This window comes from Dendropsophus ebraccatus, chromosome 6, assembly GCF_027789765.1.
Source record: "Dendropsophus ebraccatus isolate aDenEbr1 chromosome 6, aDenEbr1.pat, whole genome shotgun sequence".
Lineage (NCBI taxonomy): Eukaryota > Metazoa > Chordata > Amphibia > Anura > Hylidae > Dendropsophus > Dendropsophus ebraccatus.
In genome coordinates, this window is record NC_091459.1 from 95,800,511 (window position 1) to 95,828,158 (window position 27,648).

Genomic DNA, 27,648 nt, shown 5'->3' on the forward strand with positions numbered 1-27,648 from the left:
CACGGACTCCTGTTTTGCATATTTAAATTTTGTGGGGCATCAGTGGAGACTCTTGATTGAGTACTTCATTGGAATTTTTTTCACTGTTCTCCTTGAGTTCAGTGATTACTGTGTTTTGTTGGTCGATTTGCTATTGCCCCAACTAGCCAGAATCCTACTCCACACTGACGAGGGGCAAAACCCCCGAAAAGGCTGTCTGTGGATGGAAGCCTGCCTTGGCAAGCCCTTGTCATGATCGCAATACTCGCACCTTGAGTTAGACATTGACAAAAAGGGGCCACCCTGGTGTTTCCCTATTTATGTTCCAATACTCGCAACCGAGTGGGACTTAAGGGGCTATTTATCAGGGTGGTGTGGTGCTCTCCCTATCATGGAGGCACCCCGTGGCAACAGGCTAGAGATATCTGGCTATCCCGTGTTTTGAGACTCGCAACCGAGGCTCCACGGACTCCTGTTTTGCTGGTAGTTGTAGCTATGAGGAAATTATCCAGGGACACTAAATTAGGGCTCATTCTTTATTTCATGCTTATATCAATCACATTTAAAGAGAATATATTGTCTGGATTTTCTTTTACTGATTAAACCCAGATAGTGAAACATGTTTTTCTTATATTTTGTTTCTGTTTTTTTTTTTTATTGTAATTCTTTGTGCAGTACATTGTTATGGATTAGTGATGAGCGAATATGCTTGTCCGAGCTTGGTACTCGATCGAGTATTAGGGTACTCGATGGTACTCGTTACTCGGACGAGCATCTTGCGATACTCGAGAAAATCTCATCATCCGTTTCCTGTAAGTTTTGGTGCTTTTTCTCAGCCAATAAACATGCAGGAGACTCTTTGGTACATCCTGCGATCACGTGGGACTCATACATATCAATAGCAGCGATTGGTTGGCCAGATCAGATGAACCTGCCATATAAAAATCTTGGCCACCGAGGCTCTGCTCACATGCATGCTGGAAGAGATCAGGGACAGAGCTGCTGCTTGTCAGGGAGAGCGTTGGGGAGGGAATTAGCGTTCCAGTAGGCAGGTAATACTAGCAATACAACCAAACAGCCCTTGTAAGGACTTCAAATCATTTTTAAATTGTATTACTACAGACTGCTGGCTGGGACTTGCAGTGCAGCTACCATGATTTTAGCAGCACACTGTGGTGATCAGCTGCTGGCAGAAAGGGGACATTAGGTGTTGCATACAGACCCCTAAGAAGTGCGCAGTACTATTTTATTGGGCCCGCTACTATATTTTCTGATTTCTGTATTTCTTACACAAGGCCTATCTAAGTTCACTACTGCTTGCTCAGTGTAAAGGGGGTGTCATAGAGTGTATATAGGTGCAGCCACCAACAGATTGTATCTCACAGCTGTTGCCCAGAATATGGCATAATGGTGCCATTAGGCAGCCTCAGAGGCATGCATACATGCTGCCCCTGCTGTTTCCTGTCCATTTCCGTGGTGTTTCCATCATTTTCTGAAGTTGACAGGTTTTCACACGACCTTTCCTCTACCGAGCTTGGATCCCCTGCAAAAATGCTCGAGTTTCCCTTTGACTTCAATGGATTTTGTTACTCGAAACGAGCTCTCGAGTATCGGGAGATATTCGTCTCGAGTAACTAGCACCCGAGCATTTAAATACCTGCATTTAAATCACTATTATGTATGATGCCATCTTGCTTGAGCTGTTTTTAACAGCATTTAGCCATGCTGTATGGCAACCCTCATGGACATAGACGACAATAGACAGAGCATACTTTGTGACCTTTAAAGACTTCATTTCACAGAAAGCTGCAGATTTTTTTTTTATTATTGGTGCTATCTACTGGTTTTACCTGTCACTGTGATTCTGTATTGATCACTTAAAAGCAAACGTACCATTCGGTACATCGCTTTAAAGGGGTTGTTCAGCAAAAATCTTTTTCTTTTAAGTCAACTGATAACAGAAAGTTATATAGATTTGTAATTTACTTCTATTAAAAAAATCTCAAGTCTTCCCATACGTATTAGCTACTATATGTCCTGCAGGAAATGTTTTTATTTTCAGTCTGACACAGTGCTCTCTGCTGACATCTCTGGCCGCGACAGGAACTGTCCAGAGCAGGAGAGGTATTCTATGGGAATTCCCTATTGAGAGTTCCTGTCTCAGCCAGAGATGTCAGCAGAAAGCAGTGTGTCAGACTGAAAATTAAACAATATTTCCTGCATGACATATAGTAGTATTAAAAAAGTTTTTTTTGTTCCCTGGTTCAAAATGTTTAAGAGACATTACAGAGCCCTTAAAGTGCAGCAAGCCGAATCACAGCCAGACATTTTTTTATGTATTTTATTATAGAAGCACATATGGACATTTGAAAGGTACCATTTGTCTCCTTGACCCTACAGCTACATAACAGCATCAGAAGTTTAAATCTTAAAATATTAGCACATCTTTCTTCTTTTTCTTCATCATAATTTATTATTATTATTATTATTATTATTATTATTTACTGCACTTTATTGAAGTGTGCAGATTTACTGTGGCATTATAAGGCATCAATGCAATTGCATATGGTGGGATAGCACTGTTAGAAGTATAGTAGTCTAGCAGAAATCAAATAGTCAGTGTCAATAAACATGAGAATACATGAGATGTGCAACAAACTAATTTGTAGGAAAAATGCATCTTTTTCTAGCATTGTATACCATTATTATGTGTGACAGAAGAACGGACAAACATTAACAAAGAGGGGTGCTCATATAGTGTAGTACCTCAAAGGAGTGGAATTTCCAATATAAAAAGGAAGTAGTAGACTAACCTTCTCGTGTTGTGCGTACGATAGGCACAACACTAGCAAAGCCCAAAATAACACAGAAGTCCGCAGCCAGGCAAACAGTGGTAGTGGTTGGCCCCTGATGCCGATACATGCCAAATGTGTATAGAAGATAGACTGTGGGTAGCTGATATAGCCTCGGCGCAGGACTTGCAAGACGTACTCTCCAGTATTATTCATAAAAATTGGTTCAATGAGCAACGCATTTCGGCGACGTACTGCCGCCTTTATGAAGCTCCGACATTATATATACAAATGATCCTCTTTATACTCTCCATTAGGTTCTGTGACCTCCCACATGAGGGGCGGGGGGCCAGTGTCACATGAATTCACAGTATCACATGACTTCACAGTATCACATGACTTCACAGTATCACATGACTTCACAGTATCACATGACTTGACAATATCACATGACTTCCAAAATTTACCTTCTCTATATATACTCATAGATGCAATTACCACACATCCAGCAAGGTTCACATTACTTAAAAAAATGCACAATACTTAAAAAAGTGTTTAGAACTTACAGAAAGTTATTTAAAACTTACAAAAAGTTGTTCTCCGTAGCTCCTCATCCACTGCCGGTAGACTTGTGCCGGGCCATGCAGCTCCGAAGCATCACATCCGCTGACGTCAGTGGGTGGAATCCCGAGCTGTTAACTCAGTGTGAGCTGGAAGGTGTAACGCAGCCTCGGTCGGTGGAAACAGCTGGATCATTGTTTCATTGCCCAACGAACGTCACCGCATCAGATCTCACAGCAAGTCAGCCGATCAGGGAAAATAGCCACTCACATCGCCGCCTGATGGACTACGGATTTGCCGACCTGTAGGCATACGAGCACATGTAATTGATGAGCAATCCGAAACAATACGTACTAAAAAATAAAATTGTATAGAAAAATATATATAAAAACCTAATGGATCTAATCTAATGGACTTAAAATGGCACATTCAATTGTAAAGAGGCATATGAAATCATTCAACATAAAATACTTAGTGACACATAAACGTATCACCAAATTAATCAGTGATTACAATAATTGCACATAAAAAGATAGATTGAAAAAAAAATTATAATTTTGAATGCTAGCAATCTATCTGCACACCATAGAATCTCAGATCCCCGATTCTAGTGCTTCATTCAGACCATCAGGAACTAACGTAAAGCTTAAAAATCCAGAATGCTTCTCATCTATTCATGGCCTTATATCTATTGATCTCACTCATCTGTATTTGCTCTAGAGGCATCACACTGATGCAACTGAAGTTCCCCTGATGGAATTCATGGAGGTGTCGGGACACACTATATTTCAAAAAATCCGAATTGGCATTTAACCGGTGGACTGTGAGTCTTCTTCTTAGTGCCTGCATGGTCCTCTCGACGTATTGAAGGCCACACTCACACTCGAGAAGATAAATCACAAAATCAGAGCCACAGTTCAAATCGGAATAAATGTGAAAGACCTCACCTGTAACGTTGGATTTAAAACATTGTGCCTGGTCTTTTATGCTTGAACCGCATAAACATCCCCTATTCATACATTTGGATACTCTTCCCTTGGTTTTTAATCCTGATTTGACTGGTCTTTAACCTTTTATCCTACTGGGGGCAAGGATGTTTTTTAATGTTTTTCCCCTTCTGAAAGTAATTCTGGGTTTTTTGGGGATGGTAGTCTTGAGGATAGGATCCTTGAGAAGAATTTTCCAGTTGCGCTTGAGTGCTTTTCTTATCTCTCTATTATGAGAATTGAAGCTCGTAATGAAATTAGACTTATAGTCAATATTACTATTTTTGGTTATTTTTTCTCTCTTTGGATACATAATTTCTTTCTGCGGCTCTTTTAAATTAGATTTATAAGCCGCAGAAAGAAGGGCTTTAGGATAACACTTTTGTTTAAATCTATTTTGCAAGGTTCTGGCTTGTTTTTTAAAAACATTGGTAGAGCTACAATTCTTACCGATGCGCCTATATTGTTTAAACGGGATATTATAGATCCACTTCTTGTAGTGGGCGCTATAGAAATCGAGGTAGCTATTTGTATCTACCTTTTTAAAATAGGTACAAATTTTTTCTTCTATTAGCACCTCTATATCTAAAAATCACAATTTTTGGGGGTCTATATGGGCTGTAAATTGCAGCCCCCAATTATTGGAGTTGAGGTGCTCCACAAACGATTGTGCAGATGATCCGTCACCCTTCCATATGACAAAGAGGTCATCTTTTAATAGATGACATGGTTATGATACCATGGGGAACCGTATATATACAGGGACTCGAACCCGCCCATAAAGATGTTAGCATAACTGGGCATGGCTCGAGTCCCCATCGCGGTCCCCTGCGTTTTGTGATAAACGACCCTTGCATAAGTAAAGATATTGTGGGTAAGTATGAATTCGAGTCCACGAACTAAAAAATCTATCCCTAAAGCTTCAGAGACTGCTTGTAGTCCCAAGGAATGCTCGATGTTTGAGTATAGGGCCGTTACGTCTAAGGATATGAGTAGGTAGGAGGGATCCCACTCAATGTCATAGAGGTCACGTATTAGAGAGGTGGAATCTCTGAGGTATGATGGCATTTTAGTAACAATCGCCTGGAGGTGCAGGTCAATAAAATGAGATAATTGGCTTGTGAGGGACCCAATGCCCGATATAATCGGCCTACCATTTGGATGCTCCCAATTTTTATGAACTTAAGGCAGATGGTAGTAAAAAGCCATATTGGGAGAATCCACCTAGAGCAATCTTTTTTCTTTTTTGTTTAGAATACCCATTCTAGCTGATTCGTTGATCAGCTTTGAATATTCACTATGGTATGTGGCAGAGGGGTCTTTATCTAAGACCTCGTAGTAGGTGCTGTCTGATAGAATCCGTAAGGCTTCCTGATGGTAATCCTCGGCATCCTGAATAACTATTGACCCTCCCTTGTCCGCCGATCTAATGACTATGTCTGTGTTGTCTCGCAGCTGTTTCATGGCTTGGCGTTCCTCTTAGTAAACTTAGAGGAAAGCCAAGCCATGAAACTGCTGCGAGACGACACAGACATAGTCATTAAATCGGCCATAGTGAATATTCAAAGCTGATCGATGAATGAGCTAGAATGGGTATTCTAAACAAAAAAGAAAAAAGATTCCTCCAGATGGATTCTCCCAATATGGCTTTTTACTACCATGTGCCTAAAGTTCACAAAAATGAGAAGCATCCACCCGGTAGGCCAATTATATCGGGCATTGGGTCCCTCACAAGCCAATTATCTCATTTTATTGACCTGCACCTCCAGGAGATTGTTACTAAAATGCCGTCATACCTCAGAGATTCCACCTCTCTAATACGTGACCTCTATGACATTGAGTGGGATCCCTCCTACCTACTCATATCCTTAGATGTAACGGCCCTATACTCAAACATTGAGCATTCCTTGGGACTACAAGCAGTCTCTGAAGCTTTAGGGAAGGAGGGTAGGTATGATCAGAGCCAAATAGATTTTTTGGTTCGTGGACTCGAATTCATACTTACCCACAATATCTTTACTTATGCAGGGGTCGTCTATCCCCAAACGCGGGGGACCGCGATGGGGACTCGAGCCGCGCCCAGTTATGCTAACATCTTTATGGGCGGGTTCGAGTCCCTGTATATATACGATTCCCCATGGTATCATGACCATGTCATCTATTATAAGAGGTACATAGATGACCTCTTTGTCATATGGAAGGGTGACGGATCATCTGCACAATCGTTTGTGGAGCACCTCAACTCCAATAATTGGGGGCTGCAATTTACAGCCCATATAGACCCCCAAAAATTGTGTTTTTAGATATAGAGGTGCTAATAGAACAAGAAAAAATTCTAACAAGTACCCATTTTAAAAAGGTAGATACAAATAGCTACCTCGATTTCCATAGCGCCCACTACAAGAAGTTGATCTATAATATCTCGTTTAACCAATATAGGCGCATCGGTAAGAATTGTAGGTCTACCAATGTTTTTAAAAAACAAGCCAGAACCTTGCAAAATAGATTTAAACAAAAGTGTTATCCTAAAGCCCTTCTTTCCGCGGCTTATAAATCTAATTTAAGAAAGCCGCAGAAAGAAATTCTTTATCCAAAGAGAGAAAAAAGAACCAAAAATAGTAATATTGACTATAAGTCTAATTTCATTACGAGTTTCAATAGAGAGATAAGAAAAGCACTCGAGCGCAACTGGAAAATTCTCCTCAAGGATCCTATCCTCAAGACTACCATCCTCGAGAAACCCAGAATTACTTTCAGAAGGGGAAAAACATTAAAAAACATCCTTGCCTCTAGTAGGATAAAAGGTAAAAGACCAGTCAAATCAGGATTAAAAACCAAGGGAAGAGTATCCAAATGTATGAATAGGGAATGTTTATGCGGTTCAAGCATAAAAGACCAGGCACAATGTTTTAAATCCAACGTTACAGGTGAGGTCTTTCTCATTTATTCCGATTTGAACTGTGGCTCTGATTTTGTGATTTATCTTCTCGAGTGTGAGTGTGGCCTTCAATACGTCGGGAGAACCACGCAGGCACTGAGAAGAAGACTCACAGGCCACCGGTTTAATGCCAACTCGCATTTTTTGAAACATAGTGTGTTCCTAGACCTCCATGAATTCCATCAGGGGAACTTCAGTTGCATCAGTGTGATGAGTGAGATCAATAGATATAAGGCCCTGAATAGATGAGAAGCGTTCTGGATTTTTAAGCTGAAAACGTTAATTTCCGATTGCTCATCAATTACATGTGCTCGTATGCCTACAGGTCGGCAAATCCGTAGTCCATCGGGCGGCGATGTGAGTGGCTATTTTCCCTGATCGGCTGACTTGCTGTGAGATCTGATGCGGTGACGTTTGTCGGGCGATGAAACTGATCCAGCTGTTTCCACCGACCGAGGCTTCATTACACCTTCCAGCTCACAGTGAGTTAACAGCTCGGGATTCCACCCACTGACGTCAGCGGATGTGACGCTTCAGAGCTGCACGACCCGGCGCAAGGCTGCCGGCAGTGGATGAGGAGCTACGGAGAACAACTTATTGTAAGTTTTAAATAACTTTCTGTAAGTTCTAAACACCTAAATTTTGGAAGTCATGTGATATTGTCAAGTCATGTGATACTGTGAAGTCATGTGATACTGTGAAGTCATGTGACACTGGACCCCCGCCCCTCATGATCAAGAGGATCATTTGTATATATGATGTAGGCAGCAGTACGTCGCCGAAATGCGTTGGTCATTAAACCAATTTTTATGAATAATACTGCAGAGTACGTCTTGTAAGTCCTGCGCCGAGGCTATATCAGCTACCCACAGTCTATCTTTTATTTTTATGTGTCACAACTGACACATATCCAGTTCTCCAATTTAACCTAAATGTTTTTTTCATTTACTCGACTAAAGGAAAGAGAATGGATTTTTACTAGACTGGATATACAGTGTACAGCCCTGTGATCTCAGCATTAAGTCATGGAAATTCTTTATTTCTTTTCACATAAAACCACAAAAACGCCTCTCACTTTACTGAAAGACTGGGATGTCTGTGCACATTGCTTGCACACAAGTGTTTAATGATGACTAGTGAAGTAGACTTGCTTCCGGACCTAGCACCTCTCTCTCTCGAGACTTTCATCAACATTCAAGATAGCTGAAAAATCCCATGAGATAATGCATTCTTTTTGTTTAACAGATTGAAATTACAAATGATTTTTTATGCTAATTCTTCTTCTTGGGAAAAATGTTCAAGTACTTTTTACACTATGGCTATGTTCATACACCGTCATAGAGGGCCGTCATTTAACGGCAAATAACGGCTGTTTTTTCATATAATAACAGCCGGTGTTATAACATAATGGCCGTTATTTGCCGTCATTTTGATGGCGTGGGAACACAGCCTCTGGGCTGTGTGTGCTATTGTAGCTCAGTTCTGCTTAGTTGACTAGGGCTGAGCTGTAATACAACACATTCTGTTGGCAAGAATGCTACTGATTCTAGATAAAGCAGTCATATTTTTCTAACCTCATGCTCTGCATAGATTCTACCCCAAGACTGAAGCCCCTATTACATGGGGCGACGAGAGGGAGCAAGCAAGCCCCGACCTGTCAGGCCAGCGCTCGCTTGCACCTTGTTCCCCGCTCGGTGGCGGCGCTATTACATGCGCCAGCAGAAAGTGGGCAGATGGCTGCCCAGGTTATTTCTAGAACATCCAGGCAGCCCATAGAGGATAGTGGTGGTCTCTATTCCACGGAGCGATGGCAGCATATCGCTGCTATCGAGAAGTTATCATAGCACTCTGGACTAGGTAAAGAATTAAAGGGAAAGTTGACAAATCAGGGAAGAAGGCGTTACCTGGGAGTTTTACCCAATGAATAAGCTATTATGCATAGAATCTTTGCCATGTGCATGTAAAAACATGAATTTCTTAATATGATGTCCAATAGGTTTAATATATACATAAATATGATGATCAAATGTCCACAAACTGGTGTCACATACATGTTTAGAAATGATATATAATACATATCCCAGTAGCCTCCATACTCCTTATACTTTAAAGTGTCACTGTCGTGAAAATTTTTTTTGCAGAAATCAATAGTCCAGGCGATTTTAAGAAACTTTGTAATTGGGTTTATTATCCGAAAAATGAATTTTTATCATGAAAAAGCAGTTTGAAGCTCTCCCCCCTGTCTTCATTGTTCTCCTATGGAGAGAGCTAAAGAAAAGACCAAAACAGGACAACAAAGAGTTAGTCTACAAATCCCTCAACGTTATCTGTTCTGACCATCACCAGTGACCTGTCTGAGCTCGGATTACAGCTGTCACCCAGTTCCGTGCCTGTAATCCTCTGTTATCTGCTTTCTGCTGCCGGCTAACTCCCTCCTTCCTCCTCCCCCCTCCCCTCTCCCTAGAGCAGACAGGGTACGACTCCTGCAACAAGTCACAATTTTCAGATTTTTCAGAGTGGATGAAAAAGAGGAAGGAGGGGGGGGGGGACCTGGGAAAAGGCTTTTTACATGCAGATAATGGCAGATTTGGCTAATAAACCCAATTACAAAGTTTCTTAAAATCGCCTGGACTATTGATTTCTGCAAAAAAAAAAATACGACAGTGACTCTTTAAAGCTATTAGTATTTATAAACTAGAGGATATTTCCTTGAAATTTATCTGAAGAAGAAGAACTATAAGAGTCATAGTACGGTAAAATAAAATTAAAGATTATGTCATGAAAATTATAATACAGCTGTAGGTTAAGCCTGCAATCTTTAATACCACATCATTCAGTAACATGACAGAGCCATGTATTATTTTTTCCTAGGTCACTGTAGAATTACAGTATACAGTAAACCCCCGAATAATTAATGGAAATGATCAAAGTAGCTACCTAGCTATGTCTTTGAAGATTAGACCACCATGAATATGAAATAAGTAGACATGATTTTATAAATGCATAATCAGTCATAGCACCATTAAAATTATTCCAAAGTAAAATGACATAAAGCCAAGTGTGCACTAATACTGGCTTAATTTTTCAACTGAAACCAGTGACGTCAATTAATGTGAGATGTCAGCTCTGCAGTATAAGTATATAAACTGGAGCACAGAAAAAGTCAAGCAGTTACCAATTAAAAAACAGAATCAGATTTTGGCTGGCAGTGCAGTGAACATTTTTTTATTCATGTCTTTTTTGTTTAATATATTGCAAATTGTTCTGCAGGTGTGTTTTTTTTCGGACGGCCATTATTTTGGCTCTATGACACGGCTGGATTATGCAAATTACAAACTTGTGGGAGCATAGCCTGAGATTACAACAGAATGATAACATGATAAATAAAATCTATGTTTTCCATTATGTTCAAGGGGTTAGGCTATCAATACTATATCATTGGGGTTCTGATTCCTGGCAGTTCCACCAATCAGCTGTGTAAAGGGGCCATGGCATTCATACAAACACTGTAGGCTCTTCAGTGTTAAAGCGACTCTGTACCCACAATTTGTCCCACCCAAACCACTTGTACCTTAGGATAGCTGCTTTTAAACCAAGATCTGTATTGCGGTCCATTCGGCAGGTAATGCAGTTATTGTCCTAAAAAATATATTTTTAAACTTGAAGCCCTGTGCCCAACGGCCTTGGCCTAGATTGTGTATACATTAGGCTGGCACACCCTCTCCATCCCTCCTTCCCACCCTCTTCCTCATTAGGAATGCTCCTAGAACATTTTCTCCTGTCTGAACATTGCACAGGTGCCTTAAAGTGTCACTGTCGTGAATTTTTTTTTTTGCAGAAATCAATAGTCCAGGCGATTTTAAGAAACTTTGTAATTGGGTTTATTATCCGAAAAATGCATTTTTATCATGAAAAAGCAGTTTGAAGCTCTCCCCCCTGTCTTCATTGTTCTCCTATGGAGAGAGCTAAAGAAAAGACCAAAACAGGACAACAAAGAGTTAATCTACAAATCCCTCACGGATATCTCCTGTGACAGTCACCAGTGACCTGTCTGAGCTCAGATTACAGCTGTCACCCAGCTCTGTGCCTGTAATCCTCTGTTATCTGCTTTCTGCTGCCGGCTAACTCCCTCCTTCCTCCTCCCCCCTCCCCTCTCCCTAGAGCAGACAGGGTACGTCTCCTGCAACAAGTCACAATTTTCAGATTTTTCAGAGTGGATGAAAAAGAGGAAGGAGGGGGGGACCTGGGAAAAGGCTTTTTACATGCAGATAATGGCAGATTTGGCTAATAAACCCAATTACAAAGTTTCTTAAAATCGCCTGGACTATTGATTTCTGCAAAAAAAAAAAAAAATACGACAGTGACTCTTTAACGATCCAGCCCATGTTCAGTACTTACACAGCTCACAGCTGATCAATAGGAGACAATCTTCCTGGGGCATTCCTAATGATGAGGAGGGCGGGGAGGAGAGAAAGAGAGGGTGTACCAGCCTAATGCATACACAATCTAAGCCACGGCCGTTGGGCACAGGGCTGCAAGTTTAACCCTTTAAGGACAGAGCAAATTAAAATTTTTGCGTTTTCGGGTTTTTCCTCCTTGTGTATAAAAGGCCATAGCACTTGCATTTTTCCACCTAGAGACCCACATGAGCCCTTATTTTTTGCGTCACTAATTGTACTTTGCAATGACAGGCTGAATTTTTCCATAAAGTACACTGCGAAACCAGAAAAAAATTCAAAGTGTGGTGAAATTGAAAAAAAAAACGCATTTTGTTTATTTGGGGGAAATGTGTTTTTACGCCATTCGCCCTGGGGTAAAACTGACTTGTTATATATGTTCCTCAAGTCGTTACGATTAAAACGATATGTAACATGTATAACTTATATTGTATCTGATGGCCTGTAAAAAATTTAAACCATTGTCAACAAATATACAACACTTAAAATCGCTCCATTCCCAGGCTTATAGCGCTTTTATCCTTTGGTCTATGGGGCTGTGCGAGGTGTCATTTTTTGCGCCATGATGTGTTCTTTCTATCGGTACCTTGATTGCGCATATACGACTTTTTGATCGCTTTTTATTACAATTTTTCTGGATTTGATGCGACCAAAAATGCGCAATTTTGCACTTTGGGATTTTTTTGCGCTGACACCATTTACCGTGCGAGATCAGGAATGTGATTAATTAATAGTTCGGGCGATTACGCACGCGGCGATAGCAAACATGTTTGTTTATGTATTTATTTATTTACTTTTATTTATAACCTGGGAAAAGGGGGGTGATTCAGACTTTTATTAGGGGAGGGGGCTTTTTACTATTAACAACACTTTTTTTTTTACTTTTACACTTATACTAGAAGCCCCCCTGGGGGACTTCTAGTATAAGTGCTTTGATCTCTCATTGAGATCTCTGCAGCATAGATATGCTGCAGAGATCCATGAGATAGGCACTCGTTTACTTCCGGCTGCTGCAGCCGGAAGTAAACGAGTGCCGAGCCGGGGACGGCGCCATCTTGGAGCGGTCCCCGGCCGGCTTCATTTGCGGAGATCGCTCCTCCGGGATAACATCCTGGAGGAGCGATCTCCCCACTAGACACCAGGGATGACGCTGCGTCCGGTAATCGGATGCAGCTGTCAACTTTGACAGCTGCATCCGATTACTGTATTAGCGGGCACGACGATCGGACCGTGCCCGCTAATACCTACGGTCCCGGGCTACACGCGGCACCCGGGACCGGCGCGGTTCAGAGCGGGGCCGCCGCGCGGCCCCGCTCTGAACTCCCTTACCGGCATCAGGGCGTAAATTTACGCCCGATGTCGTTAAGGGGTTAAAAGTTGTTTTTTAGGACAATAACTGCATCACCTGCTGAACGGACCCCGGGACAGATCTTGGATTAAAAGCAGCTATCTGAAGTTACAAGCGGTTTGGGGGGTCAGATTGTGGGTACAGAGTCACTTTAATTTCTGCTAAGCTTTACATAGTTATAAAATTAGCAGTGGAGGTGCAAGGTACTGCACTGCTGTAGTATTCAAGCACAGATGCCTAGGCCTTCCATCTGAGAACTATTACAAATGAGCAATTGCTTGTTCACGTCTCCCAAGGGGCTAAAAGTCAGAAGGTTTTAAAGAACATAAACAAACTCAAAGTATTGAAAATTCTAAACACACCCTTTTCCCATTAATCATATGAAAGAAGAAAAAACTTCTTCAGAACATTCAGAAATGTTCAAACTGGGATAAACAACACTGTTTAACAGGGTTGATGTTTTTTGATCACCTTGCCCCCATTGTCTCTTCTCCTCTGTCCTTGTGTGTGTTTGTCTGGCCATTGGACTGTGTTTCTCTGCCTTATGAGTATGGGGTCCAAGACTTGGTTTCCCTTAAATGCATCTCCCTCTCTTATATCCATGGTCTTGATAACTCTGTTCAGATAGCTTTGTCCAAAATTGGCTCTGTTCAGCTATATCCAGCATTTTGTCCTGCATTCAGTGTTTTTGGTATCCTGACCTTTTGCCAGTTTTGCTACCATTCTTTGTCTTACTGATTCTTTACTTTGCATTGTCCACCATTTACGTTGTGGCCATCTCTGGCTTTTTTCCTCTGTTTACCTTGTTACCATCTCAGTTCCCTTGCTGCCTTCTCAGTTCTGAGCCCTGCCTATTTTTGTGACTATGCCCTTGTCTACCACCATTGTATGTTGCTCACTCTCTCTGTTGCTGATCTGACCTGTCTTTTTGTCCGTATTTTGTCTGTGCTGTTTTTTCCTTTTTTTTTTTTTACAGCAGGGACTGTTGCCCAGTTGTGGACAGTTGTTTAGGACCTGCTCTGCAAGTAGGCAGGGACAGGTACTACCTTTAGGGCTCACTTGTCCTGTCTCTGACAACACCTGTGCTGGGACTCTGGTCACTTTAGATAGCAAGAATTACCCAGCAGGGGGTGCTATTTGTGCCTTCAAAATGCCAGAAACCTTACTGAAACGCTAAATGATCGCATTATTATTTGGGGTCCATCAGTCACTACTTGGAACCATTGTAGAATAGATGGATTAATGAAAAAGATGGAATTGGCAGGCACTGGTCTATGGTTTGTAAACATATATTTATTGCACAATAACAACACATTTCTGGGAAGATGCTCTTACCTGAGGAAGGGTTTGTTCTGACCCAGAAACACGTCGTCATTGTGCAACAAATCTCTGTTTACAACCAGTAGAGCATCTGACCATTCCATTTTTTATTTTTTATCTGTACTCTGTATCATCATATTCTACAGGTACAGGTCCAGTTATCCATGATCTAAATCTAGGATCTTTATTTTCATACTTTTATAGGTGTTGTGCCCTTCATACAACCCTGTCAAGGGAACAAGTATTCACACTATTGTCTACCTGAAACACTCCTCTTGTCTATACAGAAGCGCTCTGCCTCTTTCATTTCAACTGTAGAATAGATGTCAAAGCATCATGAGTTCCAACAGAAGCAATGATGTTAGTGTGAACATAGTTTTAGCTTTAGAAATGTGTCAACAAAGAGCCTACACCCGAGTTAGCATAAGACTAACGCTCTTGTTACAAGTTGGAAAACTAACCTGATGTTTGTTCTGAATAATTATTGCTCCCATATTAAGTATATAGTCTTTTTTTATTCATCAATTAGAATTTTACAGTTTTATATATTTTCTTTGGTATCACATTATTGCTTTAGCCATGTTTGCTTACGCAAATCCTGGATATTCTTTAAGACAAAGAGTTCCTAGAGTTATGGGTATCAGGTGCCCAATAACAACACTTAAGCTGTTAACTAAAGCCATCAAAAGCACCTCATCTACTTCACTGGAGCTGTAACCCAACATGATTTATGAGCCCTGGGACAATGCTAAATGCTAGAATTGCTCTGCAGTTTCTAGCAGTAACTTTTAATTGGTTTTGGCTATTGGTAACACAATCTATTACCAATGATATACGTTATGAAGGTATCACTGATGTTTCCAGTGTACACACTGTTTCTCACAACAATCAGCTATTGAGTAGGAACATCTGGCAACTTTGTATAGACAACTGTGCAAATACTCAACGCCATGTAAGAGAAGTACAAACGCAATTACTTACATTTGAGAATTTGCCAAGACTGGGGATGAGCTCACGGCCATCATTAAGTTCAAAAGGTCAATAGTTGGTTTTATAGCTTTAGGAAACAATGTGGAAGAGGTCTGGGCATAGCTGTATCTGTTACATTTATCAAGCACCATTTGTCCATTTTGCATTTTGGACCCTACAAATGGAAGCCAATGAGCGAGAGCCTACAACATTTTGACAAGACTCTATACGATGAACTGAAATATTATGCTATAAATCATAAATAAAACTTCATTTATTTGCTACATATTCTGCAGGGCTGTGCAGAGACTGTCCTTACTCACAACATTCATGTTCCCTAATAGAGCTCAAAATCTAATTGTCCTATGCAAGGTTCACACACCTTACATAGTCACTATGGGGGAGATTTATCAAACATGGTGTAAAGTGAAACTAGCTCAGTCGCCCCTAGCAACCAATGAGATTCCACCTTTCATCTTCCAAAGAGTCTGTGAGGAATGAAAGGTGAAATCTGATTGGTTGCTAGGGGCAACTGGGCCAGTTTTACTTTATACCATGTTTGATAAATCTCTCCCTATGTATTTAAATATATGACTGGGGGAATTAGGAAGAAACCCATGCAAACATTGGAAGCATATCTTGTATGCTTTATTTGCTGATATTTAAGTATTTTCCTTTCAATTTGTACAAGTTCAGCACAGGTAAATGAAGACACAAGTTATGTTAGGGCCCTATGGCTCGATATTAGGCGCAAGCAAGTGTCAACCTCTTGCTTGCTCCTAACCATAAAGGTGTGTTCGGGGGGTGGGGGGTTGCGGGAGCTGTGGAAGGTAACTTCCCTTAGTAAGCATACATGCTAAATGACATTCATACTATCTCGTATGTGATTATTTTTAACTTGCACCATATCTAACAAAGTGCACAGACATACTGGAACTGATGTGATTCTTTATGTAGACATGATGTTTTGTCTTGTGTTTTTACCCCCTTTAGAAGTCTATGGGGAACGCTGCCAATGTTTTTGTGAAAGCAGACACTGCTTCAATTCCACAAAACTGTAAACGCAAAAACTCCAACTGACCTTGAAAACCACCATATTGAAAAACATCCTGTTTTTCCCCCATTGACTCTCAGCTAACATCTGGCTGCAGTGAAAAATGCATAATCTGAATCCTGCCTTTGAGATTCACTCGGTCACATAACCTTCATTAATGCATTATCAATGATGAGGTGCTTACTTTCTGTATAATTACAATATCTTGTATAGTCTAATGTAATGCAATTTCTACTTATTACACGGTTCCAAAAATTCTGCATACAGTATGTGTTAAGGTTATACCATTGCCAGGTATTAGGAAATCTTTTGACTATATGGGTGTGAATAACAAGGGCTGTTTACTCAGCTGTATACTGATGTCTCAGCACCTAACAAATGAAAGTGACGCGTGCTTTGCTTCCAGCTGCTTTGCTTTGTAAATTACGGTGCTATCCTGCACAGGAATGTGTGATGTGGATGGGTGCAATAAAACCATGGAAAGCATGGATACATGGAAAAGGATCCTGAAAGGTCACCAACAGGGACCTTTATACCAATGGACCAATCTATGAGCACATATACATAAGAACCATTGTTGAAGTAAGGGTCACTTCTGTGTATAAGCTATATGTTGTACAAAAGGTCAACTCCTACAATACACAGTGGAATTTCTTACTTACATCTGTTTAGTAATTAGTTCTCACGCCTAATTTTATGCCTGAAATTACTCAATTATCTGGAATTTAAAAAGTTCAAAAACATATATAACTCAAGATATGTTTTGTTACTAAGAAAATGTGGTTATTGGAATGTGATACCACGCAGTTGCATACAATACTCATAGCAAAAGTAAGAGAAGGGTGTAGCTGGCAGTAGTCCTAATAAATAGGAGAAAGATGCTAGTAAAATCATGGCATCATATTTTTTCAAAACATTAAAATATTTTTCACTCAGTATTAACAACTGCTTTTCATTTACTTTTTTGTTGATCATTTTTATTAAATCCTAGAAAAGGTTAAAAAAAAACCCAAAAAGGGTAATTTACAATGTTAACCCCTTGGTGGCTGACCTATACTGGGCCTTAATGACTGAGCCATTTTCATACTTTTTTATTGCCGCTTTCCAAGACTTTTGCTATTCAGTAAAAATAACATAATAAATGTATTCTCTGGGTCATTACGGTTAATGTCAATACCAAATTTGTATAGTTTTTTTTAACTATTACAACAGAAAAAAACATCTAAAACTGTCACCACATTGAAAGATCCATAGCGTTCTTATCTTTCACGTAACAAACCTGGTTTAGGACTTATTTTTTGCAGGAAGATGTTTAGTTTTTATTGATACCAAGTTTTAATCCTTTTTTTTATGAAGAAATTTCTGAAAAGGATTGATAAAATTCTGGTGCTGTTTTCTTTAAAAAAAAGTGTTTTTTTTTTCAAGTGTATTATATGTGGAGAATACAATGCATTTTCAGGCTATATTCCCACTACGTTCTATTTAAGAAAATAACAGGCGCTGAATATAATGAAATCAACGTCAGTCCCTTTCTGCAGGGGCGGCATTGCATTGAATTCAATGCAATGCCGCTGTGTTCTGATAGTGTTAATTTCTAAAGAACGGGCATTGATATAATGAACATGCCTACCAATAGCTGTCCTCATGCTCAGCAATAGCTGTTCTCACAATGTAAAGTATGGCCGGCAGCCGTACTTTACACTGTAGTCAATGTTTAATTGATTTGCGGGCACACCCAACGCTGCCTGCAAGTCAATTGTAGACAAAAAATGTTCCTGCAGCCAATACAACAGTATTGACTGCAGGAATGTGCCGAATGCTGCCCGACGGCCAGCAGTATAACACCTTCCGTTGCTGCACCAGGTCAGCACTCACTTGCTCCCGCTGATCGCCCCGTGTAATAGGGCGTTTAGACAAGGGGCATAGGGGCGGGGCTTTGTGATAGACCAGCGTACAAGTACACAGTTCTTGATAAATGCCCCCCTTGATGTATACATTGAGTCAAGTAATTCTAGTAGTAATAAAACTTAATAAATTATATGAACCCTGATATAGTAGAAATAAAAAGGAAATAGCTCACAAAAAAAATCAAGTCATCATACGACTCTTGGAGGGCAGTGTTGGAAAAACTAAGGAAAATACCTTGATTATCAGGTCCAGGAGGTATACAGGGGGAAGGGGTTAAAATAACAATAATACATAACATTTATTTGTAATAAATAACCATAAACTGAAATTTTGGTATGTGAAAACCAGGAACCATTTCCTCTGTCAGCCCCCTGTAGTCATTTCCAGTTCAATTTAATTAATACATGAAGATTTTGCTCATATTTGTACAGTTAATGAGATCAGACATGCTGAATTTGTTCATGAATATAGGGCAGTTGTACAAAATAATATAACTAGTCCCATATGTGCTTATGGAAACTGGAAAAATGTACCTCAAAGGAACCACTCACAGCTTGCTGACACGGCCTTGTAAGACTTTTTTTTTTTTTGCAAAGGGAGTAGGTAGAAAGTTGATGGTTCAGACCCCTAACATTATGAATCAGTTATGTATGGGAATAGCACATTGCTATAGGAATAATTGCATTCTATCTTATCCTAAAGCCTAATTCATATTATATAACTCATGTAAGAACAGATTTGGGATGAAATGAGTCATAACACCGCACAATAAAATATAGAAAAAAAACAAACTCCTATATCAGGGGCGTAGTGAGGGGGGAGCAGGGGGGGCAGCTGCCCCAGGCGCAGGGCTGAGGGGGGCACCATCGGGATTGGTGAGTCAAAGATCTACTCACCCATTAATGCACCCCTGGCTGCTGCTCCCCGCACTTTAACTACAAAACGCCCACAACGAGCGCTTGCAGTTAAATGCACAAACTGGCCATGTCAGCAACTCTGGTGACTGCAGTCACCAGACTGCGATCACCAGAGGCCGCTCTCCCCAGTGGTTTGGCGGTGCTCGAGTGACATCACTTGAGCGCTGCTTCTGCTTTCAGAGAAGAGTAGAGGGAAGGAGGCATGCACATTGGAGCCAGGTGAGTAGAGATCTTTTTTTTTTCTTTGATGAACAATGCTTACATGGAGCACGGGGGAAGGGGGTGGAGAAAGGGGGTTGGTGGTGGGATGTCAGAGTTGGGGGCAGCTACCTACAGGGGCTTAATGGGGGATTATTTACAGGAGCCTAGCATTTACTGGGGGACTACTTGTACCTACAGGGGCCTAATATTTACTTGGGGACTATCTACAGGGGCAATACATTTACAGGGGCCTACCTGCAGGGGCGTAACATTTACAGGGCGACTACCTAAGGGTAGTCATTTACAGGGGACGACCTACAAGGGGCTACTTGGATGTATAAAGGGAATTAAAAGGGCACAAAGGGATTTAAAGAGTATCTGTCAGGACAGATGCTGCTGGACTAGCAGCAATGTCAATTCCTAATCTGGAAGTCCGAGTATCCTTGGAAACGCACCACATGTGATCCAGTGGAGGTTCTATGCATTTTCATCACGCATGGTGCTTTACCAGGAATACACAAACTTTAGCATTAGGAGTCGACACTGCCACTAATCTGGCAGAATCTGTAGTGTCAGGTATGCTTTCACTGCTATATGGATGCACAGAGGGGACATTACTTTGTTATGAGGGACACAGAGGGGGCCTCCCAAATAAATGGATACGTAGAAAGGGCCGAATATGGGGTCAAAGAGGGGACCTAGGTACTCTATGGGATAACAAGGGGCCTAATTAGTATATGGAGGGTGAGAGAGAACCTGTTATATGAGGACACAGAGGGGACTTGACAACTAGATGGGGTACAGAGGAGGCCTAATACTATATGTGCTGGAGCAAGGAAACTAATATGTTTCTCTGGCAGATTCTCAGAAGAGTCATGGCCCAGAACAGATAGAAAAGAAAAAGTGTCTGACTCCAATCAGAGATGACGTCACTCGTGAGTCACTAGATAGAAGTCACTTTCATCATTTTTACAGTGTAGAGCTTGTATCTACCAGTATCTGGTCATTATAGGGGGATAGTTGTCTTGGAGAAGTATTTATTGCTGCACTGTGGTGCTGGTTTGCCGTAAAGCTGCAGCTGCTCACTAAGAAGTAGAGTTACCGAGGCAAGTGATGTGATACTCAGTAGCTATCATATAGTTGCCTTCAGTCCTGTGTGCAGTTATGGCTGTCAGCGCAGAGGAGTGTGTGTTTGGGGAAGGGGGGGGGCACCAAACTGAACCTCTGCCCCAGGTGCAGGAAAAGCTAGTTACACCTCTGCCCTATATACATCAATTTGAAAACACATATTCCATGAAATGCCCAATTCTGGAAGGGAGAATACCTCTATAATGTGATGCTATTACAGAGAATCCACAGAACAGAACAAGCACTACCTCTGCCTCATAATATGGACTCTGTGTGCTGCCATACAGGAGCTCTGTGCTCAAGGCTCGGCTGTTTGTATGGTGATTGAAGAAAACCATGTGATGGGCTAAAGGTTAGCCAGCTCAGGAATGGGCCAGTTTCTATATTCATAACCAGACACGTTTTTTTATTACAAGCAGTTTTAAAGTTATCACTTTTTTTTTTTAGTAGCATTTTTTAAATACAGTTTGTGTTATTTTTATATTAACTTTTTCTGATTCATGAGAAAACGTGAAATATGTTAATTAGAGATGAGCGAACCGGGTTCGGGTTCGAGTCGATCCGAACCCAAACATTCGGCATTTGATTAGCTGGGGCTGCTGAACTTGGATAAAGCTCTAAGGTTGTCTGGAAAACATGGATACAGCCAATGACTATATCCATGATTTCCACATAGCCTTAGGGCTTTATCCAGCTTCAGCAGCCACCACTAATCAAATGCCGAAAGTCCGGGTTCGGATCGACTCGAGCATGCTCAAGGTTCGCTCATCTCTTATGTTATCATTGTTTTTTACTCAATATTTTCACAAAATGCAGCTAAATACTTTTTGTCATTGACATTTTTATATAGTCTATAGAGCAGGGTATTGGCTTTTTTTTTCCATTTATTTTATTTTGTGTCTATTTTTTTGTTTTAGATGCTGTGATCCCCATAATATCATGGAAAACATTTGAGCCATTTTAACATTACAGAATTTTTATTGCTGATTTCCATTACAACTAGGACTGACATGTTAGACCAAGTAACTAGGGGAATGCAATTCTTAAAGGAGTATGCCAGCTAAAATCTTTTTCTTTCAAATCAACTGGTTTAGAAAGTTATATAGATTTGTAATTTACTTCTATTTAAAAATCCCCTGTCTTCCAGTACTTATCAGCTTAGCAAATTCCTTTCCTGCTTTGGACAGTTACTGTCATGGACAGAGGTGGCAGCAGAGTGCACTGTGTCAGACTGGAAAGAAAACACCACCTCTTACGGGACATACAGCAGCTGGAAAGTACTGGAAGACTTGAGATTTTTAAATAGAAGTAAAGTACAAATTTATATAACTTTCTGAAACCAGTTGATTTGAAAGGTGGGTACTCCGGACATCAACTATCTCTCCTGTCCTCCCCTTACCCAGGAATGTTTGGTGTGGTGTTCTCTATGGGGAGGGTTAAGGCACAGCCAAAGAGCCCTGGCTGCAGTTTATCTCTCCCAGAACAAAGGGGCCAGGTAGTGATTCAAGATAAGCAAACTTACAGTAAATTCGGGTTTGTTCCGGTTTAATATATATGACTCAATAACCACCTGGATGTTAGCAGTCCAGGGACATGTCCTTACACTGTCTAGCACTGTCAGCTCTGATTAGGCAGTGTAGGGTCACACCCTCAATTGATAACACCAAGTTGGATATGAATCATGGATTTCCAGTTAGAACAAAAGCAGAATAACTCAACGCAGAGCTGTAGAAATTAGGTGATCCAGAATTATTATTTTATATGCATTTCATGTACTGTATTTGCTAAAACCAGGTCAGGAGTGATGGCAGGTCCTTGCCATGGACTCTATCAAATGATGTGTGAACAGGTTATATATCAAATATGGAGATCAAATACTATTGAAATGCTGTTACATTTAAAAAAAAAAAAATATTGGATTTAGACAGGAACGCAAAGAAGTTACACCTACATTATAGCCATTTTTCCTTTTTTTCCTCAGGAATAATTCTATCTGAGTTATTCACTTCCCTAGCCGAGTTTTCTGATGTGTGGCAGTTTTCCAGAATTCCTCAAGGTAAATGAAGCACAGACACTGACATTGTATGCCCTCGCCCACTGCTCTGTAAAAAACAACTAATACTCTCATAGACCCTCTGCATCTGGCCGGTTACTAGGCAATAATCAAAACATAAAAGTCAATGATTCAACGACATTCTCACACTCTATAATTCCTGCAAAGTTACTGTATAATGCTCATGTGAAAGCCAGGCCTGTATTAAAAGAAAAATAGCAATCCAGCTGCATTAAAGGCAATCAATTCCACTATGTTAAGCATTGGGTAAAGCTTATCCTTCTGATCCTCAGGAATGTGAAGATTAGAAATGCAAAGATATTTAAGTAATAGAGAACCCCTAAACAATGCAGTTCTAGATATTCTGTCCAAAATGGCAAAAGGAAGGCACATCACCATCCCCTGCATACTAGCTTCTTTGTAGTGAACATGGTATTTGGAGCTTTAAAGAAATGTTTGCTCAATTCTTTTAAATTTGATTTATTAATGGATTACATTTTTTAGTATTGTCTTGCTAATTTATTTTTGTGAAACTGAACACTTTTTTTGTAATAATAATAAAAAAAATTAACAGGTATAATTTAACATCTATTGTAATACTGGTATATGGCCTTGTTTTGTGTTCAGTCTTTTGTGCTTTCTAATGTATAAGGCTGGGTTCACACTACCTATATTTCAGTCAGTATTGTGGATTAAAAACACAGAAAGGATCTCTTCAGACAATGTTGAAATTGAGTGGATGGCCGCCATTTAATGGCAAATATTTGCTGGTATTTTAGAACAACGGCTGTTATATTGAAATAATGGCAGTTATTTACTGTTATATGGCAGCCATCCACTCAATTTCACCATTGTGAGAACAGATCCTTTCTGTGTATTTAATCCACTCCTGGTTTTGGTTGCAATATGAGGACCACAATACTGACTGAAATATACGTAGTGTGAACCCATCCTTAAAGGGGTACTCCATGCTGGGGGGCTTTTTTTTGTAGGGCCGGGGAGGAGGTGGATGAGGGCAATGACATCCCCTTACCTCCCCGGTTCCAGCGCCTTGTCGCGCTGCTCCGGTCCACGCTGCCCGGCTGCTTCCTGGTCTCTGCAGGGGCTTGAGAAGTGACGTTTCAAGTCCGCTCAGCCAATTAGTGGCAGAGGCGGGATCCTGGAAGCGGCGGGCAGCGAGGACTGGAGCAGCACGATCTGGGACACAGTGCTGGAACCGTGAAGGTAAGGGGACGTCATTGCCCTCATCCACCTCCTCCCTGGCCATAGAAAAAAAGCCCCCCAGCCTGGAGTACCCCTTTAGGTGCCCACAGCAACACTATGCGCTGGGCATTTTCCATATTGTGTGAGTTGTCTATTTTGAAAGCAATTTTTAAGAATGGTCTCTTGATAATAAATTCAATCCAGAAAGTCCTGCTGCTATCACCACTAGCAATAAGCTATAATACAGTATGTCAATGTATGTGGATGGTCTGTATGGCTACCATTACAAAGGGACACTTCGAATTACCTATTGCAAAAGAACAAAACAGGCTCCCTTTATCCTGGTTTGACAAACTCTAATAGATTTCTACATACAGTAAGTCAACGACTAGACAGCATAAGTGGATATTGATGCGGTGAAGAATGTCTATTGGCCCAAATCTGCTATTTCTTATAGTATTTTTTTTTTTACTAAAAATATTCAGTTTTTGCTCACCAACAGGAAATTAGATACAAGAGAAAGGTACCAGTTCATCATTTGTTGACATTCCAGTCGATACAGATATTTCATTTTTATTTTATATATTGCTTGGGACTTACATTTTCGCTGCATTGCTTAGGGGTATGACAATGGTCATTCAGCAACATTAGCTGTAGAACAAAAGTGTTTGCTTTGCAGAACATCTGTAACCTATATTCAGCATGGCCACGCCATTGTGTATGAGTTTGTAAGCCCATGTTTGCTTGTATTATTTGTGTTCATTATGTTTACTTTATTTTAATAGTGAATGTGAAAACTCATTTTTCCTGTGTGTCTCCGACATTTATGTGCATTACCCAATTTTTACCCATTCACTTAATGAGACATTTTGAACTATCCGGTGCTTGAATCTGGATGCCGAATTGTCGGAGAATGGAACAAAGCATCTTTCAGCATTTTTCTGTCTGTCGTGTCAAACAACTGATGGTAAATGAAAAAAAGCATAGGATGCCTGATGACAACTGATGCATTTTTGCTATCAGTTGTCATCAGTTCCTGGTAAAAGATGGATTCTGTACCACCTGATGTAATCAAGCCCACCTTATTGGTGGAGGTGCTGGAAGTTGGACACCTGTTGATCAAATATTGATGGTCTACCAAAAAGACAGGTCTAAACTTTTTACAGGTAGATAATATCTTTACATGAATCATTGTTTGATAACTATCATGCTTATCTTCACGTTCTCTGGGAAGTTGGGGACATTTTGAAAATCATTACCTTGGAACCAAGAAGACACCATCCCTTGCAGTGTTTCTCAGCTCAAGCCCTCAAGTACCGCCAGGTACTTGAGGATTTTGTTATTATTTCACAGGTGTATATTTATAATCAGTGTCTCAGGTATCAGCACAGGTGTCCTATGTACAGTATAGAATATCCTCAAATTATGACTTGTTGGGGGTACTTGAGGACTGGAGTTGAGGATCGCTACCTTAAAGCATGGGTCTCCAAACTGCGACCCTCCAGCTGTTGCAAAACTACATTTCCCATCATGCCTGGACAGCCAAATCCAAAGCTTTAGCTGTCCAAGCATGATGGGAGTTCTAGTTTCTCAACAGCTGGAGGGAGGCAGTTTGGAGACCCATGCCTTAAAGGGTTATTTTAGTATCAAATCAACCTGAGATATAACTTAATAATATAGTGTTATCATTGTGATGGCTTCAGCATCAGTAAAAGAGAACGAGGTAAAGCAATAGATTGCAGCAAATGCAGCACTGAGTAACTTCTTAACTAGGAAGTAGTAAGATGACATGGTAGTTCATTACATACTCTCAAAACTAATGGATTCTTGGCGGTTAAAAAACTGGGACAGGCAAGTACCCCTTTAAGAAACAACAGTTAAGTAATTTAGGACACTTGCCATGATAAGACCCTGTACTAATGGCAGGTACACCAGTAACTGCAAGCTCCAATTCTGTTTGAGCCTCTGTCCACTAACAGTATGCCCACTATAGTTTATTAATTATCATCTATCCCAGGCTAAAGCATTGGCTTTAGCATGATAGGAATTGTAGTTTTCAAACAGCTGGACGGCTAAAGGTTCCCCATCCCTGATATAGAAAGTGAAATGTAAAGGATTACAAAGAGTTTTCCGTCAATGGTTGTCTCCCCTGCATCATTTAACCTGTAATTTCCAATGACAAGTCATGTCATTCTCAATTACTCTCTGTTATATTTCATTAAATATCAGTAAGTTTAATAGCTAGAATAAAGTTACAATGAGATGTAAATCTGCACTCTCATCAAATAGAGCCATATGCAGCGAGGCAATTAGTAAGTAGCAGCACAGAGCACAGCAATACGTATTGAACTTGCATGGAGTCCGGATCCTGACAGCTATACCTGTTATTATTTGCTGCTATACTTAGAATAGTATTTTAGGATTACTGAGCCACTACTGTAAACAGCAAAGATGAAAAACATCCAGCGTCTAGACATTCACTTCAAATGTAACTTGCTTAGCATATATACTGCTCAAATACAGGCCTGGCTCACAAAGCACATTTGGTATAAATTACTGATACAATTCACAACACAATTCTGTAATTTTAAGGAAGCTTTGGATAGAACTAGCGTAAAATTGTATGGTGAAAAAACATTTGACAAGTAATGAGAACTTTTTTTAAACCATCATTTGCATATTCAAGAAAAATTCCTGTTAATTTAATTAAAAAATATCCTTAGATATGGAAATTGTAGCACCAAAAGGGAGAATTTGTAAGGTTATGCAAATAGAGGAGGTAGCAGGAGTCACTGTGAGCTGCAAATAATCAATTATTTAAGCACTGACTTCAATCTGTGACAAGTGGGAGGAGCTTTAATGATATAAACGCCATTCAGTGGTGCCTTGGATTACAAGCATAATTTGTTCCGGGACCGCGCTTGTAATCCAAATTACAGGACTGCTGTCAGAGGTCTGTGTGGTCACATGACAGCAATGGGGAAGGGGTGTGTGTTCAGCATGGACCAATCATGAAGTGAGAATCACATAGCTGTGCAGGAGAACAGTGACAGAAACTTTACTATACAGCAGTGTGAATGGCTGAGTGTAAGTGCAGGCACATTATGGCAGCAGTGTGTATAGCTGGGTGTAAGTAGAGGCACAATATAGGAGGAATAGAGAAGATGGGAAACACAAGGGCTGACAGACTGCAGGGAGCATGAAGGAATGAGCAGAGCAGATGTAGGCACATAAATACAGCACTCTCTGTCCGGGGATAAAGGGGTTACAGCTTTAAAGATATTTCCTCCACAGTCCTGTCCCCTGATGCAAGCCCCAGCCTAAAGTGGATCTGCCATGTTTTGGAAGGTGAAAGAGACTTCCTGGGTCAGAGTACAGTGCTGTAGGCCACCTCACCTATGCAGATCATGCCCCGACCCCAATCTTCTTCCCACCCATTAAAGGGAGCTCTTAAACCAAAGCAATGCTCTTTAACCAAGTTACAACTGTGAGCACTTCTTGCAAAGCACTCTCAATCCAAGTTACTTTCAAACTGAGCTACCACTGTATTTTTAAGCCACATGAAGTAAAGTATGAGTCTATGTTCAAACAGCGTAAAAATTTATTAAACAATGGGCATAGTCACAGGTTTGCAACCACGGCCGTTATATAATAAATTTGCCGATCGCATATAAGTCTACGGAATCCCGTCTGGAGTGTATACGCATGTATGGTCATACTTTACATTGTGTGCTATAGGTAACTGGGATATGGGCACACACGAATGTGCCCACATGCCAATTAAAATAAAACAAAGTTCATCCGGACGGTATTGTAGTTCCATTCTGTACAGTA

The 27,648-nt window shown here is 40.6% G+C and overlaps 1 protein-coding gene across 2 annotated transcripts in view; it reads left to right on the forward strand.

Moving 5' to 3' along the window:
- PLOD2 (procollagen-lysine,2-oxoglutarate 5-dioxygenase 2) overlaps positions 1 to 27,648 on the forward strand; it is a 155,828-nt gene that overhangs the window by 26,699 nt on the left and 101,481 nt on the right. The window contains exons 1-2 of one of the 2 annotated variants that reach the window (XM_069975397.1): positions 15,973 to 16,051; positions 22,540 to 22,614. In XM_069975397.1, the coding sequence (XP_069831498.1) occupies positions 15,994 to 16,051; positions 22,540 to 22,614 (133 nt within the window). In that variant the 5' untranslated portion in view covers positions 15,973 to 15,993. Of the gene's footprint in view, positions 1 to 15,972; positions 16,052 to 22,539; positions 22,615 to 27,648 lie in introns of those variants that run through there. The other variant, XM_069975398.1, reaches the window with a different exon arrangement.